We start from the raw sequence: 17,069 nt of genomic DNA, 5'->3' as shown, positions 1-17,069 counted from the left end.
TTCCTTCCTTCCTTCCTTCCTTCCTTCCTTCCTTCCTTCCTTCCTTCCTCCCTTTCTCCTTCCCCTTCTCCTCCTTTTTCTTCAACTGACTTTGCATAACTATATATATTTATAATGTATAATGAACAGCTTTTTTCTTATTTGGTCAGTGAGGGAGTAGGGAAAGGAGAAATTAATACACACACACACACACACATATATATTTTTTATTCTTCTGGGAGAGGGTCTAATACTCAGGTTCGGTTGAGTTCTGAATCTCCTGTCACCAATTTAATAAATCCTTCTCCACAAGTCTCTCTCATTATCACTTCCTACTGAGTGCAGAAGGAAGAAGGATAGAACCTGCCCAGGTGAGATTGTTTTATTGTGTTTTTTTAATGTCCTGAATCATAAAGCAAATAAAATATGAGTCACTTTTAAAACCTAGTTTTGGAAATGAATGAACTTTCCACTTTTGCCCCATTTGCCTCCCTTATTTCTATCCCTCTGTCTCTGTCTCTGTCTCTGTCTTTCTCTCTTTTACACACACACACACACACACACACACACACACACACACACACACACACACACACAATCACCACTACAATCTAGGTCTATAACGTGCCATGCTAGAGGACATTCATAAGCACTTTGAGGAGGGAGAAATACACCAGCAGTGAGAGCAACAACATTAGCGCCTGAAGGATGGCCTTCATTGGAGCACCAGCTCAGTTCCTCATTAGACCAATGATTTAATCCACAAGCACTTATTGAGTCCCTGCTATGTGTCATGTGCCATGCCAAGCCCTGGGGAGACAGCCAAAGTGAGCCTCAAGAAGCTCAGAATCATAAGATCACAGATTGACTTTAGGATCTACGTCCTAACTAACTCTTTTGTGTGCTGGATCCTTTGCAATCTAGGGAAGAGATCTGGGGATCCCTTTGCAGAATGATGGTTTTAAATGCACATGACAAAATCCAAATGAGTACAAAGGCAACAAGCTCTATTGACATTCACCTTTCAACATATGTTAAAATCAATTTTATGGCCTCCAGGTAGAGTCCCTGATTTGATGTAAGAAGGGAGTCAAAAGCTAGACCTGTCCTAGTACGTTCCGTAGCTGAGAAGCCTGAGCCTGAAGGTGGGTAGGTTTAGAGGTTTGTCCAAGGCCATAGAGGCAGTTAGTGACAAAAGTGGGATTTGTATCTGGTTCTGGAGCCAAAAGGACTTGGGTTCAAATCTTGCTCTCTGTCACTTACAATCTCTATCACATTTGGTCAAGTAGTTAGTCTCACTGACTTCTGTCTTCTCATTAGTAAAAGGAGGACATAGGTCTATGGTCTCTGAGGTCCTTCCCAGCTCTGGTGATTATTCTGAAGTAAAGCAGAAAGGTTCTCCATGATGCTTTTCCTTACTAGGTCTGGTTCATCTCCTCAAGTCTTTCCCAGCTCCTGCCCTCTACCTTCTACTCATTAGTCCAAGAAATTAACCTAAACTGCAGTTCTAACTATGATACCTCATTACTAGATAGACTCTAGAGGCTTCCTACCACCTCTATTGTCACCCATAAATTCTTCTCTTTGGTACTCAAAGTCCTTCAAAATCTTCCTCCCCCTCTTACCTTTCCAGCCTGCTTAAATCTTGTAAATTAATTCACACACACACACACACACACACACACACACACACACAAACTCTCTGTCTTCTATCTCTCTCTGTTCTCTCTCTCTGTGTCTCTCTCTTCTCTTCTTCCTTTTTTTCTGTCCATTTTTCTCTCTTTCTCCTTTCTCTGTCTCTCTGTCTCTCTATCTCTCTCTCTGTCTCTCTGTCTCTTCTCTTCCTCTCTCTATCTGTCTGTCTTTTTCTCTCTCTCTTCCTGTCTCTCTGTCTCTCTCTCTCCCTTTCTCTTCTTCTCTTCCTCTCTCTGTCTGTCTCTGTCTGTCTGACTGTCTCTCTCTCTGTCTCTCTTTGTCTCTCCCCATTTTGGAGATATTTTCACTGGCTGTTACCATGCCTGTAACATTCTTCCTCCCTCATCTTCACGTAATGCCTTTCCTATTTCATTTTAGTTCCAAAATAGAATCCGACCTCTTTCTGGAATCTTTCCCAAGCTTTTCATTCTAGTTCCTCCCCTGTACTGATTCTTTAACTTCTCTAGATCTTGTTTGTACCCAATCGTTTGCATGTTGTCTCCCTCATTAGACCAGGAGCTCCTTGAAGGCAGAGCCTGTTTTTGTTTTGTTTTGGGTTCTTTTTGGATCTCCAGAACTAAGCACAGTGCCCGGCACACAGTAGGTCCTTCATAAAGGCTCACTGAGTGCCTGATTAATGACAGAGAAGGCCTAAATCTTTTGCTTTTCCTCAGGTATCTCTGAGAAGGCCAAAGTCTTCTGGATGCAATATCTTCAGTCCGCCTCTCTCTCCAGACTCTCCTGCTATTCAGATTTACAAAATGTCCCCCCATTTACCTCGGCTCATCCCCAGCCCAGCCCTGAAGAAAGCTGGAAAACGATAACATCGAAGACAAATGTGTACAAAATCCTTTAGATGTTGCTGGCCATTTTAGCTACATTTCTTCTCTGAGCTCCGCCACTGTATTGTGTCGTGGGGGAGTTATTGCTGTTTTAGGGAAAGGATGCTGACTCTGGAGTCGGAGAACCTGGGTTCCCAGCTCATCTCTGCTGCTTACCACCTAGGTGACCTGAGAAAGTCGGCCAACATCTACTGGCCTCAGGTTTCTCATCACTCAAATAAGAGCTTCCAACAATGGCGCCTAAAGACCCTTCCAGCTTCCAAATGATGATTTTGCTGATGAGAAAATCAAGGTTTGAGCATTTGTAGCAACTTGCCTTGGTCATATGGCTAAGCAGACTCTTCAGAGTTGAGATTCAAAAATGGTTTCCATCTCTCAGTTTAGTCCTCCCTCTTATATGTCATTCTGTCGCATCCAAGTGTGATTATTATCCCCATTTTGCAGATGGGAATATGAAGGCTCAAAGATCTTCCTTGGGTTGCTAGTGTTCTACCCAATATGAGATTGCAGCCCAAGTCTGACCGCTGAAGATTCTTTTAAAAATAAGAAGATGGACTCTGAGCTTGATTCGAGGCATCAAGATTTGGGGGCAACGTTGCTAGGTCTTCTGATAGGGAAGGATGCCGCATCTCTTCCCTTCTTGGCAACAAGATGGTAAATGGAAATGTATGCAAATACCAGAACAGCTGGGTAGCTGGCTGGCAGACAGTGCTAGAGGGGCACTGAAACTGGTGCCTTGGGAAAAGAAGATGGATGGGACTCATTTTTCCTCCATGGTTGATGTATCAATGGAAGCCTGCCCAGTATGCCTGCCCCCTCTTCAAAGCTGTCAGTGACAGATGAGGGTCTAAATGTTTTTGCTTAAAAGAAGAAAAAAAAATTTTTTTTTTAAATTCCTCCCCACCCAAGAGGCCCCGGCTCTGTAAATGGGTTAGAGAATGCCATGGTGTTAGGCAAGTCTTCCAAGCTGGCTCCTTTATAATTATTCACAAAATGGTCAACTTTTCCCTTCAAATCTGTTTACTTTCTAAACAAGAGCCTCATTGAAGCTCAGTTCAGGGTCAATCGCCTTTGCCCATCTGGCTTCCCCAGGAGGACAAGGGACAATTTTCCTCGTGTTTTCCTCTCTACCTGCTGAGACATGAATTCGACTTCAATAAAAACTGTCCTTTCATTTTAAGATAGTAAACAATCTCTCCTTAATTTGAGGGAAATCAAGAGAAGAAAATTACCAGGCCTTAATTAGTAGAGTGACTTGAAAGTGAGTTGAAATTATTAAAATATAATGAAATAGCCCATCGTGCTTTAGAAATGGGAAGGTCATTTGGAGGTCATCTCATCCATTCCTCTGCCTCTCCTCAGGACCAAAGCCATAAAACCGAGGCTTGAGCGAACCCTCCCATCCAAAATCGCACCATACTGGCTTCAATCCAACTGATCACTTTTAAGCTGACAGGGACCTTGGAAATCATTTACCCCAGTCCTTACATTTTACAAAGGAAGAAACTGAGGTTCAATAGCCTCTATAAGATCCTGCAAGTATTAAGTGAAATCGGAACTCAGGCTTGTGACTCAAAATCCAGGACTCCTTTCACCATATTGCCATCCGTGCTGTCAAATTCGACAGTCATAAGATGAGAGGTGGAAGGACTGTTTGAGGCTACTCAGTCCGACTTGCTCACTTTACGAGTAAGAAATTAAAGCCTAGAGAGTTGATGTCATCAATGTTATGCTCCAACATCACAAAAAGGTAGTAAAGAGCAGAGCTGAGACTGGAATCCAGGTCCTCCTACTCAAGATCCATTGTTCTTCCTTTGATTCTAGAGTTATCAAGTCTACATAACCAAAGGATGAGAGACGTCAAGTTGGAAGGAAGGTTGGATGTCCTTTCGACCTGAGGTGTCAAACTCAAACAGCATGGGGTCACTAAATTCTACATAAGGATCCATGAGGGCAGCATATCACCTTAGCAAACCACATATTGTCATCTGTGTTCTGTTGTATTTTAATTTATTGGTTAAATATTTCCCCTGGTTCATACTTGGGAGGGTTGTTGTTCACACTTATGATTTAGACAAACTCTCTCAAGGCCGGGAGATGTTAAGCCACTTGCCCAAGGTCACGCCAAGTGACCAAGGTCAAATTCAGACCCTTTTCCTCTTGACTCCAAGACTAACATTCTCCCCACTATATATGCTACTCAGATGACCTCAGACATGTTATTTTTTTCTCTTTTCTCCCTCTCTTAATTACATCAAGAAAAAAAATAGGTAAATGTGATCTATACAGTGCCTTGTGGTCACTAGGTTGGTTATCTCCTGCAGTACCAGGAGAAAGCTCCAAGGACAATTTGCGCTTGCTGTCATGGGGTTGTCCTACAACTGAGGAGCCTAATGAAGTGTTTGGGAACATACATATTTTTCTGCAGTCCGGATGCAGATTGTCCAAACTGAATCCACATTTCACTCATAATCAACCAAAACAGGCATTTCAGAAATGTGAGGCATTTGGGAATATTTTTTAAACTAGAACAGAATGGAAGAAGGGACTTGCCAACTCTGGTTTCAACAAAGACCAGACTGACCCAGATCAGAGGATGCTAAGGCTGAAGAAAACCCAGAATGAAATGTGGTGACGTCAATGTCAGTTTGGGGCTGACCTTGGCTGGGACGAGCACTTGGGTCTGGCCCGAGAAAGGCAAGCAGACAGTTCATAGATTTAGAGCTTCAAGGAACTTCAGAAAGCTTTTAGTTCATTCCTACCCTCTGACCCCCTCTTCTGTAGTGAAATGGAAATCCAAAGCTATCACATGACTCATTCATGGTCTCGCAGTAGCTGAGGAGAGATTTGACTTCAGTTTCTCTGAGTCTAGATCCGGAATTCACTCCACTACTACTACCTTTGTTCATGGTCAGTCTCATTCTTGGAGGGTAAGATGCCAACACATTTTTATCATAAAATAGCAGGTTCTTAAAATAAATGAGAATGGCTCATTTTCATGTAGACAGACAGACAGACAGACAGATGGATAGAAATATAGATAGATAGATAGATAGATAGATAGATAGATAGATAGATAGATAGATAGACAGATAGACAGACAGATAGATATAGACAGACAGATAGATGATAGATAGATAGATAGATAGATAGATAGATAGATAGATAGATAGATAGACATACAGACAGACAGATAGATATAGACAGACAGACAGATAGATAAATAGATAGATATAGATAGATAGATAGATAGATAGATAGATATAGATAGATGGATGGATGGATGGATGGATGGATAGATAGATAGATAGATAGATAGATAGATAGATAGATAGATAGACAGATAGATAAATAGATGCAGTCCTGAGAACACAGTAGGTGATTAATAAATGATTGTTGAATGAATGACTTCAATGTAAATCTCTTAAAGGTAGAATCTATATCATTTATATCATTATATACCAGGGCTTAGTGTAGAATCTGGAAGACTCTAGGTGCATCATGTGCAGTTGTTCAATGAATGAACAGAATCTAAGATTCTTAAGAGCAAGGATTATTTCATTTTTGCCTTATATCCTCAGCACTTAGCATCATGCCTAGCATATAGGTTATAATGATAATATTATTGATGATAATAGCATTTATCTAGGACTTTAAGACCTGGAAGCCACTTTGTATTCAATGCATCATTTGATCCTGACAATATCTCTAGAATGTAGCTGCTAACACTAGGCTCATTTTAGAGATGAAGAAACTGAGGCGAAAAAAGAATAAGTGACTTTACTCAGGATCACACAGCTAGGATTCAAACTGAGGTTTTCCTGGCTCCAAATTAAACCTTCTATCCACTGAGGCATTGAGCTTGAGAGATCTTGTTGAGCTGAACAGACTACAACCAAAGCAAACCTGGCTGAAGAAAGGGGCACTCTGTCTCTTCACTGATTATGGCACATCAAATAACTGAGTCCAAGGACTAGAATTAAAGAGCCATGAACCCCAGATATTCAGTCAAGTATGAACATTTGTCTCAAAAAGAACCAATTTTTTTCTACTTCTAGGCATACCAAGTTTGCCACGCAACAGCATAATTGACTATTGCCCTGGGATACTAGTGATGATCCTAGAGAAGCTTTCAGTCCTTTCCAATTAAAACACATATACAAAGACAGAGTCCAAATGGAAGGAAAACTCTAGATTTTTTTCATTAAAATTTTAAATGACTTGCACGCAGAAAAATCACACTGACAATCTGATGGAATCTCAGACTTAGGAATGAACTCTGAGCCACCTAACTCAATCTGTATCTAACTCGAGAATCCTCTTCAGCTTCACCTTGGCTGAATAGCTATTCAGGCAACCTTCCAGAAGAAGGAAGCTCCTACCTTCCCTTTAAGGCAGCCTCTTCCACTGGTGGGGATACTTACATGTTAGGAAATTCATAGAAGCGTATAACAGAAATTCCAAAGTGCCCACATTCTGTTAGTGAAAGAAATCTTCCCAAGGGTTTTACAGAAAGAGTTTCTGTTCTGTAGAAAGACAAGGTCACTGTCAACCTATTCCACATTCTTGCCAGAAGGGAATTATGGAGACAGCTGTTTCTTCTTTAGAAGCTATTTACCAACAAAACTTTATTCAGTCTAGAATCATTCTCTATAAGATGTCATCCAGAAGACATCATGAATATCAGTGATTCCCAAAGTGGGCGCTACTGCCCCCTGGTGGGTGCTGCAATGATCCAGGAGGGCAGTGATGGCCACAGGTGCATTTATCTTTCCTATTAATTACTATTAAAATTTAAAAAATAATAATTTCCAGGGGGCTAAGTAATATTTTTTTCTGGAAAGGGGATGGTAGACCAAAAAATTTTGGGAACCACTGATGTATATGGTCAAACCTGATTGCCACCACTTGTTTTTAGGAGGTGCATCACTAATTTTTCATCTGTTATCTAATCTCAAATTCCCAGACAGCTGAGCCAACATTCTCCCTTGCATACTGTCCTAGTAGCTGTGGATTTGGAAGGATCAAAGTGAAAAAAAAGCATTCAGTCACACTTTCAAAAAGCAACCAGTCCTCAGTGTTGATGATACAATATTATGTTCCCAAGACGAATAGATTCGATATACCTTTGCAAAATGATGAATATGAGGGAATCAAGAGAAATATCGGAAAACCTCCATGAACTGATAAAGAGTGAAAAGATGGAGAACCAGAACAAGATCTATACTGATTACAACAATATGAACACCATGCCAACATTAATTATTGTGGTCAATTTCATTCTGATAATGATAATAAAACATTTGGATATTTTCAATAAATAGATGGGGAGATATAAGTATGGAATATTGTAGGAGCTATCGAGTTCAATGTAGTACAAATGTTTTTATTTGTTGCAGGGAAGGGCTTCCTTAGGAAAAAGTTATACCAGGAAATGACTGTGATATGAAACTATAAGGCGCTAATCAAATATTTTGAAAACCAAATCAGTAAAATGTGCTTGTCCTTGGTAAGAACAGTGGTACAAGGGAAATGAGTTACCATAAATCATCCTTGCTTTGCTCATGGATGGAAACAAATGACAGCATTACCTGCTACCACTGGTGATTTCCTGTCATCTAGGAGCTGGATGGAAGTACTTGCAGTCACCACATTGCTTTTGTTTACGACGCCTGTTATAGGGGAAAAAATCATAATGGTATTACAGTGGATTAATCTCCCATGATCACTAAAGTAAACGATATCAACTTATTGCATCTTCAGCATTTCCCCATGATATGAGAGATCCTTCCAGGCCGGCAGATCCTAACCTGTTTGTGACTTAGTTGATAAATGTTGCTAGATGTGGAGAAAGCTTAAGTCTATTGCTCAGGCAATGCAACTAGCATCAGAATGTGGAATTTGTGGGATTATAGAAGCATAGAATTTGAAAGTAAGAAGGCGTCTCAGTGCCCATCTAGCCCAAATCATATAAATAAGGAATCTCCACTACTCAAAGGCGCCTTTCCGATTCTAAACCCAACACTATCCAGCATAGCCTAGGCTTTTGCTCGGTAAGTGGTATCAAGACCTTTGTGAGTATATCTTTCTGGATGAAAATCAACATTTGTGATATAGCAGTCAAACAAGCTAAAATAATCTTAGGATATGTCAATAAACAAGGCATCCAGGAATAAAAAGATGGTAGCTAAGACAACAAGCATTTATTAAATTCGCGCTATATTCTAGGCACTATGCCAAGTCCTTTTCCCACTGTATACTCCCCTGATAAAAATGTGACTGCTCTATTGCATTCAGTCCTATGCTCCACGTTTTAAAAAGAACATTGATAAGTTGGAGAACACCCCAAATCCAAGATCCTTGAGTTCATATCATGGAAGGATCTTTTGAAGGAACTGGGGTGCACAGCCTGGAGAAAGAAATCTTGGAGCCAAGTGTGGAGAGATAGTGACTACCTTCCAATATTGGAAGCACCGTCATTTGGAAAAGGGATGACAGACATGTTATACTTGGTCCCAGAGGGGAAAATCTTGGGTCGGGGAAAAGAGATAGTTCTAGGTTGGGTCAAAAAAAATTCCCTTAAATATCAGAGTTCTTCCAAAGTAGCCATCACAGAAGATACTGGGTTCTGCTTTTTGGAGGTCTTCACACAAATGAAGACCTTTTTCGAGTCATATTGTGGAGGGGATTCTTTTGTTAGATAAGGCTTAGTCTAGATGGCCACTTAAGTCACCACCAAATATCAAATTCTGTCATATTGTGACTTGTTCTGTTTGGCCCCAACCCTAAGGTTCTCTGATTCTTTTCAGGTCATAAGAGTACCATTGAGAAATGACTACTTGGGTATCTCTGGTAGACCCGATGTTCTATTACCTGATTTGAGGGACATGATGAGAATTCAGTAAACATTTTCTCTTTTCTCCTAGAATTCTTTAAAATCTAGAACACACAGCATGTTGGGTAGCACATAGTTACTGCTCTCTCTGTTTACTTATCTCAATAGTCATATTTATATTCCATCCACAAATATACATCATGGGAGAGCTGTTGGAGAAGTTTTCAAATAGTTTTCAAATGAGTTGGGAGCATTGGCTCTGATTTCTTGGTTTAGAATGAACTGACCTGTAAAATCTTAGTGAAAGCCTAGGGTTTCTGGGCACATCTATTCCAAACATGGATAAAACAGGAATGTAATGCTTACTCCAAACACTCATTAATAGCTTCTTGGTTATTCCTGATGGCTTCAGACCTCAAAGGGGAAAGTTGCCAAATATCAATTTGGAATATCCCCAAAGCAATGACATCAGGAATCATATGGAAATTATCTGGGTTCTTCTTCTAGGTAACCAGACACCACATAAGGAAGTAAAATTCGTTCTGCCATACTGGAATTAATAATGTAGAATGTCAAAGCTACATAGCACCTTAGAAATCACTTGGTTTAATAGATTCTTTCTAGAGGTGAGAAAATTGAAGACCATACAGGTCCTAAGAGCCCAGTCTAGACCCCAGGGCTCCTAAATCAGATATCAGGCTTTTTCCATTAAATTACAGAATCTCAGGGTTGGAAAGGACCTCAGGATCATCTAATCCAACTCAAACCTGGACAAGAAGCACTACAGCAATAACCCTAACAAGTAGTCATCAAGTCTTTTCATGAAGACCTCTAAAGACAGGGGAACCTCTCATGTCCCAAAGAAGACCTTTCTACATTAGGACAGCTCTGTCTCTTAGAAAGCTTTGTATTTTATCAGACCTAAATCTTCCTTTGCAACTTTCCACCTTGACTCTTTAAAAAAAAAATCATGGGATAGGAAACAGCTAGGTGGCTCAGTAGATGGAGAGCCAGGCCTAGAAATGAAAAGTCCTACATTCAAATCTGGCCTCAGACACTTCCTAGCTGTGTGACCCTGGGCAAGTCACTTAACCCCCATTGCCTAGTCCTTATCACTCTTCTGCTTTGGAAGCAATATATAGTATTGACTCTAAAAAGGAAGATATAGATGCTTTTTTTAATAATGAAAAAATGATGGTAAACTACGGATGATAAATATCTAGAAGAAGGCAAGTATCTAGGGCAACTTGAAGGCATTCATGATGAAAAAGGATTCTGAATACAGATTGAATGCATTCTTTACTTTATTTCCTCTATGAATTTTTCTGTAATATAAGCAATATGTCTTTTGTTCTATAATATGACAAAGAAATATGTATTATATAATATATATGCAACTTATATAATAATACCTGCCTTCTTGGGGAAGAAGGAAAAGAATGCAATATAGATTTTAAAGCACAGCTATTGTGAAAATTCATTTCTCTTGGATGAGTATATTAATTTTATATTACTGTTATGTTTTATCTAAAAATAAATATCTATGCTTTAAAAATGGGGTAAAGGGATGATCAACTCTACTTCCCATTTTGAAAGAACTGGAATTTTTTTTTATTCACTATAATGATTATTATAGTATATGAGTTGTCTTAAAGGATTTGAAAAGACTGTCATTTGAGATAGATCTTAGACTTGTTCTGGTTTGGCTCAGAGGGAAGAACCAGGAAAAACAGGGAAGGAAACATAATTAGGTTTGATGCTATGTATAACTTCGAAACAATAACTCTTTCCAAGGGGAATGGGTTATCTCAAAAGATGGCAGGTTCTCCATCACTAGAGGACTTCTTTTAGCCCAAGGCTAGAAGAATGACCATGTACCAATTATGTTCTAGTGGGATACTTGGTCAGATTGATAGCCTCTAGGGTCCTTTCTAATTCTGAAATATTGATTTTGTAATTCAAAGTAAGAACCATGACTTCTCTATCTGTTAGAAAAAAATACCCAAAATTCCTTGTGGCCACTCCCATGGATACAGAATTCAGATATGAAAAGGAAGGGAGGGTTTTCCCATTATATATCTTTGGCTGATTTATTTTCTTTTAAGTTCTTGTTCTGAAAAGGAATTGGTATTTTCAGTAATTTATTTGTCACTGTTGTTAATAAAGTGAATTTTTTGGTTTAGATAACTAAATTGAAAGTATAGCTAAAGATAAGAACCCAATTAACATTAACGAAGAGTTCCAATAAACTAGACTTTGTTCCCTAGCAATTGATGTTGGGGGAAAGAATTACATTTTTTTTTAAACCCTTGTACTTCGGTGTGTTGTCTCATAGGTGGAAGATTGGTAAGGGTGGGCAATGGGGGTCAAGTGACCTGCCCAGGGTCACACAGCTGGGAAGTGGCTGAGGCCGGGTTTGAACCTAGGACCGAATTACATTTTTTTTTAAAAGCCAATATTAAAGAATTAAAGATTGGACTCTTGAACACATAGTGTTCAGGGGATGTCTTAATATCAGTTGAGATTCACCCAGGCTATAATCATAATTTCACCTTTTCTAATCCTGCGTGATGATTACTACCCTCCTGAAGAACGTCATTTCTTATTCCTAAAAGAAGCATCCCAATATGTGTACTAGAAGAGACCAACTAACAAAGAAGGGTGAATTGAAGTATCACTGAAATATCAGCCATTCCTGATTTCTCTTGATTCCGGTGTCTTTTTTCTGTTGGTTAGCTCCACTTTTTACTGTCTCTATTTGCTTGCAAATAGTTATTTGCACGTTGACTCCTGACTGAAAATATTAGCTTCTTGAGAGTAAGGATTGTGTCTTTTGCTTTTCTTTCTTTTATTTTTTTTAATCACATGTTTAACTCATTGCCAGGCACACAGGAGGGATTTAATAAAGGCTTGTTGACTGACTAATATATTTTAAACAGATTTTTAACTTAAAAACCAAATAAAACACTCCAACATATTTTCCTCCCCTTTAGCTTTAAGATAATTTTTTTTTTTAATGCAGTTAAAGCTAAGATCTCCTCCTTCAAGCATTACGGTAAGTGGAATAAGCGCAATACTGACCGACGCTGAATGGGATGGAGTAGACAAAGCTGCCTGGAATCTGCTCAGCTGCTCTTCTGTACCAGAGAGGGAAATGATCAGCATTGAAAATATTCTCCTTATCTCCAGCTTTCAGGAAGTCTCTTGAAACAGAAAGAGAAAAGAAGACATTTGTCATTTTCTAACAGTATTTAGGAAGGAGTCCCTCTACATAGAGATCCAGCTCCCTTCCTAGAGAAACATCCATTTCTAATGCCAGGTCCCCAACTTGATTGTTTTGCTGTGTGACTTAGTGGACAGAGCTGAGTTGAAATGGGAAAGCCCCGAGTTCAAAGTCTCCTCACTAACTATTACTGTGATACTGGGCAAGTAACTTAACTTTTCAGTGCTCCCAGTGACTCCCTTCACACTGAGGTTCTGAGTTCTATTAGTTGTGCTGATGTCTAGATTTTTGCTTATCCCCAGTTCTTTTTCTAAATAAAAAAAAAAAATCACTGAGTCACGCAAGTTCATTGAAATAATCCAGGACACGTAGCTTAGAGGTCACTTCAACATCCATCATGGCCGTCTTGGAGTCTTTTTCATCATAAAATATTTGACTGTGAGCTCTGGGATTGTTTTTGCCTTTTTTCCATATCCACAGCCCTTAGCACAGTGCCTGGCACATAGTAGGCACCTAATAAACACTTAGGTTTCTGTTGTTTTGTTTTAGTATTTTGGGGGTTTGCACTTAAATATTTGAGGAAATTATTCTGTTTGATCCAGAGGTCGTCCATTGGAGCAACTGAGGGAAGTTTAAAAGAAGAAGATGGGGCAGCTGGGTAGCTCAGTGGATGGAGAGTCAGGCCTAGAGATGGGAGGTCCTAGGTTCAAACCCGACCTCAGCCACTTCCCAGCTGTGTGACCCTGGGCAAGTCACTTGACCCCCATTGCCCACCCTTACCACTCTTCCACCTATGAGCCAATACATAGAAGTTAAGGGTTTAAAAAAATAAAATAAATAAAAGGGAAGATGTGGGTTTAATTTGGGGGGTGGGGTGGACAAAGGAATGAATTTCCCTGCCATTAGAGCTGTCCAAAATTTAAATGAGTCACCGAGGAATAGAAGAAGTTTGACCTGTAGAAAGGTCTTCCTAATAAGGATTGGTGCCTTCTTTTCAGGGTGTGTCTCTCTTCCCCATTGGAATAGGGGCTCCTTGAGAGAGGTCAATGTTTTTGCCTTTCTTTGTAACACAATGCCTTATGTATTACAAGTACTCAGTACAAGCTTATTATCTGACTGATTGAGATTTGGGTTGGACTGCATCTGAGTTCAAATCTGGCCTCGGACACTTATTACTTGACCTTGGGCAAGTCACTTAACCCTGTTTGCCTCAGTTTCCTCATCTATGAAAAGAGCTAGAGAAGGAAATGACAAATCACTTCAGCATCTTTGTCAATGGGGTCACGAAGAGTCGGACTTGACTGAAACATGGCTAAACAACAGCTAGCATTGATATGATATTTACTATGTGCCAAGCCCTGTGCCGAGCACTTCACAATTATTATCTCATTGACCCTCATAAGAGCCCTAGAGATAAATGCTATTATAATGCCCTTTGAAAGATGAGGAAATGGAGACAAACAGAAATTATGTGTCTTGCTCAGGGTCTCACACAGTTCTGATATCATATTTGAATCGAAATCTTCCTTAGTCTCAGTCCAGCATGCTTAAACTCTACGCCACCAAGCCACCTACCACTTCAGCGTTCTCCCTCTGTTTCCCCAGATCTTAAAAGGGGGCAGCAGTACTTATTTCTGAACCTCCAGACCTTTCAAGGAACAATAAATAAAGAAGAAAAAAATAGATCTGATTTATTAATTAAATCTGCCTCATTGTGACTTCCACCCATTTTTCCTAGTTTTGCCCTTTGGGGTCAAATGAAACTCAAGTTTAATCCTTCTTTCACATTGTCCCTGGTTTACCTTCAAGGCCATCAGAGCTGTTTCTTAGAAGGACTAGACGTCCTGCAGTAAAAGCCAGGGCATAACGTGTGAAGAATGAAGTGATTCAGTGCAATCATGGAATGCAGAGTATTAGAGTTGGGGAAGGTCAACTGGGAGGCTCCGGACTCTGCCCTAGAGTTTAGTCACAGGGCAGAAGAGAATCAAAGAGCTTCAGAAATGAAAGGAAGATCAGTAGCCATCATATCTTCCTCAAGTCCTCTCATCTTCGGAGGATCGACCAAGCCAATGAGCATTTATTAAGCACCTACTATATGCAATGCACTGTGCTAAGGGCTGGGGATCCAAAGAAAGGAAAAAGATGGCGTCTTCTCTCAAGGAGCTCACAATGTAACAGGGAAGATAACAAGCAAAGACTAGGTATAAATGAGATAGAGATGGCCCATGCATCAGCATCCTTGCAAGTGAGTAATCTTTCAATGACATGGACGGAGGGCCCTTCACCATCCTGGCTGCTCTCCAGCTCCTCCATGTTCTTCTGAAAATGCAACGTCCATTGTGGAATGTTATTTTTTAGATTTGTTCTGCCTCGGCTTGTGTAGCGCCAGCCCATCACCTCCTTCATTCTGGATGCTGTCATGCCTCTCCTTAGGGAGCCTGTGGTCACAGCAGGTTTTTTCCTGCTCTAGAATTCAGCTGAATTTATTGAGATCAGGAAAGGCATATTCACTGTTTTAGGCCCACCTCTTTGCCCTGTGGCCTTAGTCTGATGATCAGTGACTCACAGAAGTTGGAAGGACTCTGGTAGACTGTAAAGAGTCCTTGAGAATAGGAACTGGTTGGGGAGTTGAGCTGGAATTGGGCCTGGGTATGACCCAATGAGGCCACTGGTGCTAACCCATGAGTGCCAGAGCTTGAGCTGCTGGCCCTCACCCTCTGGGCTACCCAATCTGTCTACCCCTAGGCAGAAGGAAGAGTCCTCCATTTGCAAGTCAAAGAAGGACAAATTGAGTTTTGATTTTCAAACATCAACAGGCTTTCGATTAAGAGCCCTGGGAGGGCAAGAATTTCACAGCAGGGCTGCCACACAGCTGCCAGCCCTGGAGCTATTTGTTTTGAGATGGGCTCAGGAAAAAAATGTGGAAGCATTCTCTCTGCTCTGCCTCTAAGGCAGATATCTTCTGGATTCTGCAAGGTTTACTCAAGATGGGGGACTGGATCAAGGAGGGCCTTTCTGGGGTAGAGAGATGGTCAGGGGAAATCTCGTGCAGAGTCTCCAAGGAGTGATCTAATGAAAAAAATAGAAACCTGCTTCAGGCAACATAATGGCTTAAAACAACTCCTGCCTGTTGCCTTATTGCTTTTCTTATAGCAACCCTAGTAGAGCATGAAATGATCATCTCCATCTTACAGAAGAGGAAACTGAGCATGGGAGACTTTCAGTGTCTTTCCCTGTGTTGTAGATGTACTCTGTGATTTAACGGTTCATCATGCCCAAAAGGGGGGGATGATATCAAGAGCACCTACTTCACAGGGTTGTTGTCTGGTTGCAATAAATTAACAAATGTAAAATGCTTTATATGTCAGCTAGCTGACATATTTAATGGCATTGATCATCAGATCGACTCATTCAGCTCCAGCTTCTCTCCTGCCCTCTAGCACTGCATCTCCAACTGCCTATTGGATAATTCAAACTGGATATCCTTAAACTCAGTGTGGCCAAAGCTGAATTCATTGTCTTTCTTCCCAAGCTCATATGAACCTTCTATTGAATACACTCCAAAATTGAATATTGAATATTGAACATCATCTACAGGAACAAATATAAAATCCTGTTTTGTGTTCACAGCCCTTTATAACTGGTCACCTCCTCCCTTGCCAGGCTTCCTGTACCTTACTTCCCATTCACAGGGCCAATGAGTGATCCAATGGCAATGACCCCCTTGCTTTTCCTACACAACTCTCCTTCTTTAGATTTTGAGTATTTTCACTTGCTATGTGCCTCATGCCTGGGATGTGATCCCTCCTCACCTCTGTTTACTGGCTTTTCTCAAGCCCCAAATAGAATCTCATCTTTTCTACAAAACCTTTCCCAATTTCTCTTTACCCTAGTGATTTCCCTCTGAAACGATACCCAATCATATATAGATATAGATACATATTTATATGATTATGCATATATATGTACTGTGCCATATATATATGTACACACACACACACACACATATTGAGAGAGGAGACCAAAAGAAGAGAGAGAAGAAAATAGAAGTGAGGTAGTAGCTAGGTGACTCGGTGGATAGAAAGCCAGGCTTAGAGATTGGATGCCTTGACTTCAAATCTAGCCTCAGATACTTCCTAGCTGTGTGACTATCGGGTCACTTAACTCCAATTGCTTAGGACTGATTCTAAGATGGAAGGTAAAGGTATAAAAAAAGAGAAGAGAAGAAAGAGACAGAGAAAGGAGAAAGGAAGGGGTCGACCAAAAGGGAGACGAAAGAGAAGAGAAAGACAAGAAAAAGAAGAAATAAGAAGAGAGAAAAATAAGAGAGAGGAGAGAGAGACAAGAGAGAAAGAAGAGAAGAGAGACAAAGAGACAAGAGAGAAAGAATAGACAGGAGAAGAGAAGAGAAGAGAAGAGAAGAGAAGAGAAGAGAAGAGAAGAGAAGAGAAGAGAAGAGAAGAGAAGAGAAGAGAAGAGAAGAGAAGAGAAGAGA

At 40.3% G+C, this 17,069-nt stretch overlaps 1 protein-coding gene across 1 annotated transcript in view; it reads right to left on the bottom strand.

The window, feature by feature from the left end:
* CACNA2D3 (calcium voltage-gated channel auxiliary subunit alpha2delta 3) overlaps nucleotides 1-17,069 on the bottom strand; it is an 858,102-nt gene that overhangs the window by 179,892 nt on the left and 661,141 nt on the right. The window contains exons 28-29 of the mRNA XM_044675448.1: nucleotides 12,433-12,554; nucleotides 8,108-8,188 (exon numbers count right to left, since the gene is read on the bottom strand). Coding sequence (XP_044531383.1) covers nucleotides 8,108-8,188; nucleotides 12,433-12,554 — 203 coding nt within the window. The remainder of the gene's footprint in view (nucleotides 1-8,107; nucleotides 8,189-12,432; nucleotides 12,555-17,069) is intronic.

Source organism: Gracilinanus agilis, chromosome 1 (assembly GCF_016433145.1).
Source record: "Gracilinanus agilis isolate LMUSP501 chromosome 1, AgileGrace, whole genome shotgun sequence".
Lineage (NCBI taxonomy): Eukaryota > Metazoa > Chordata > Mammalia > Didelphimorphia > Didelphidae > Gracilinanus > Gracilinanus agilis.
This window is presented reverse-complemented; position numbering and strand designations above follow the sequence as displayed.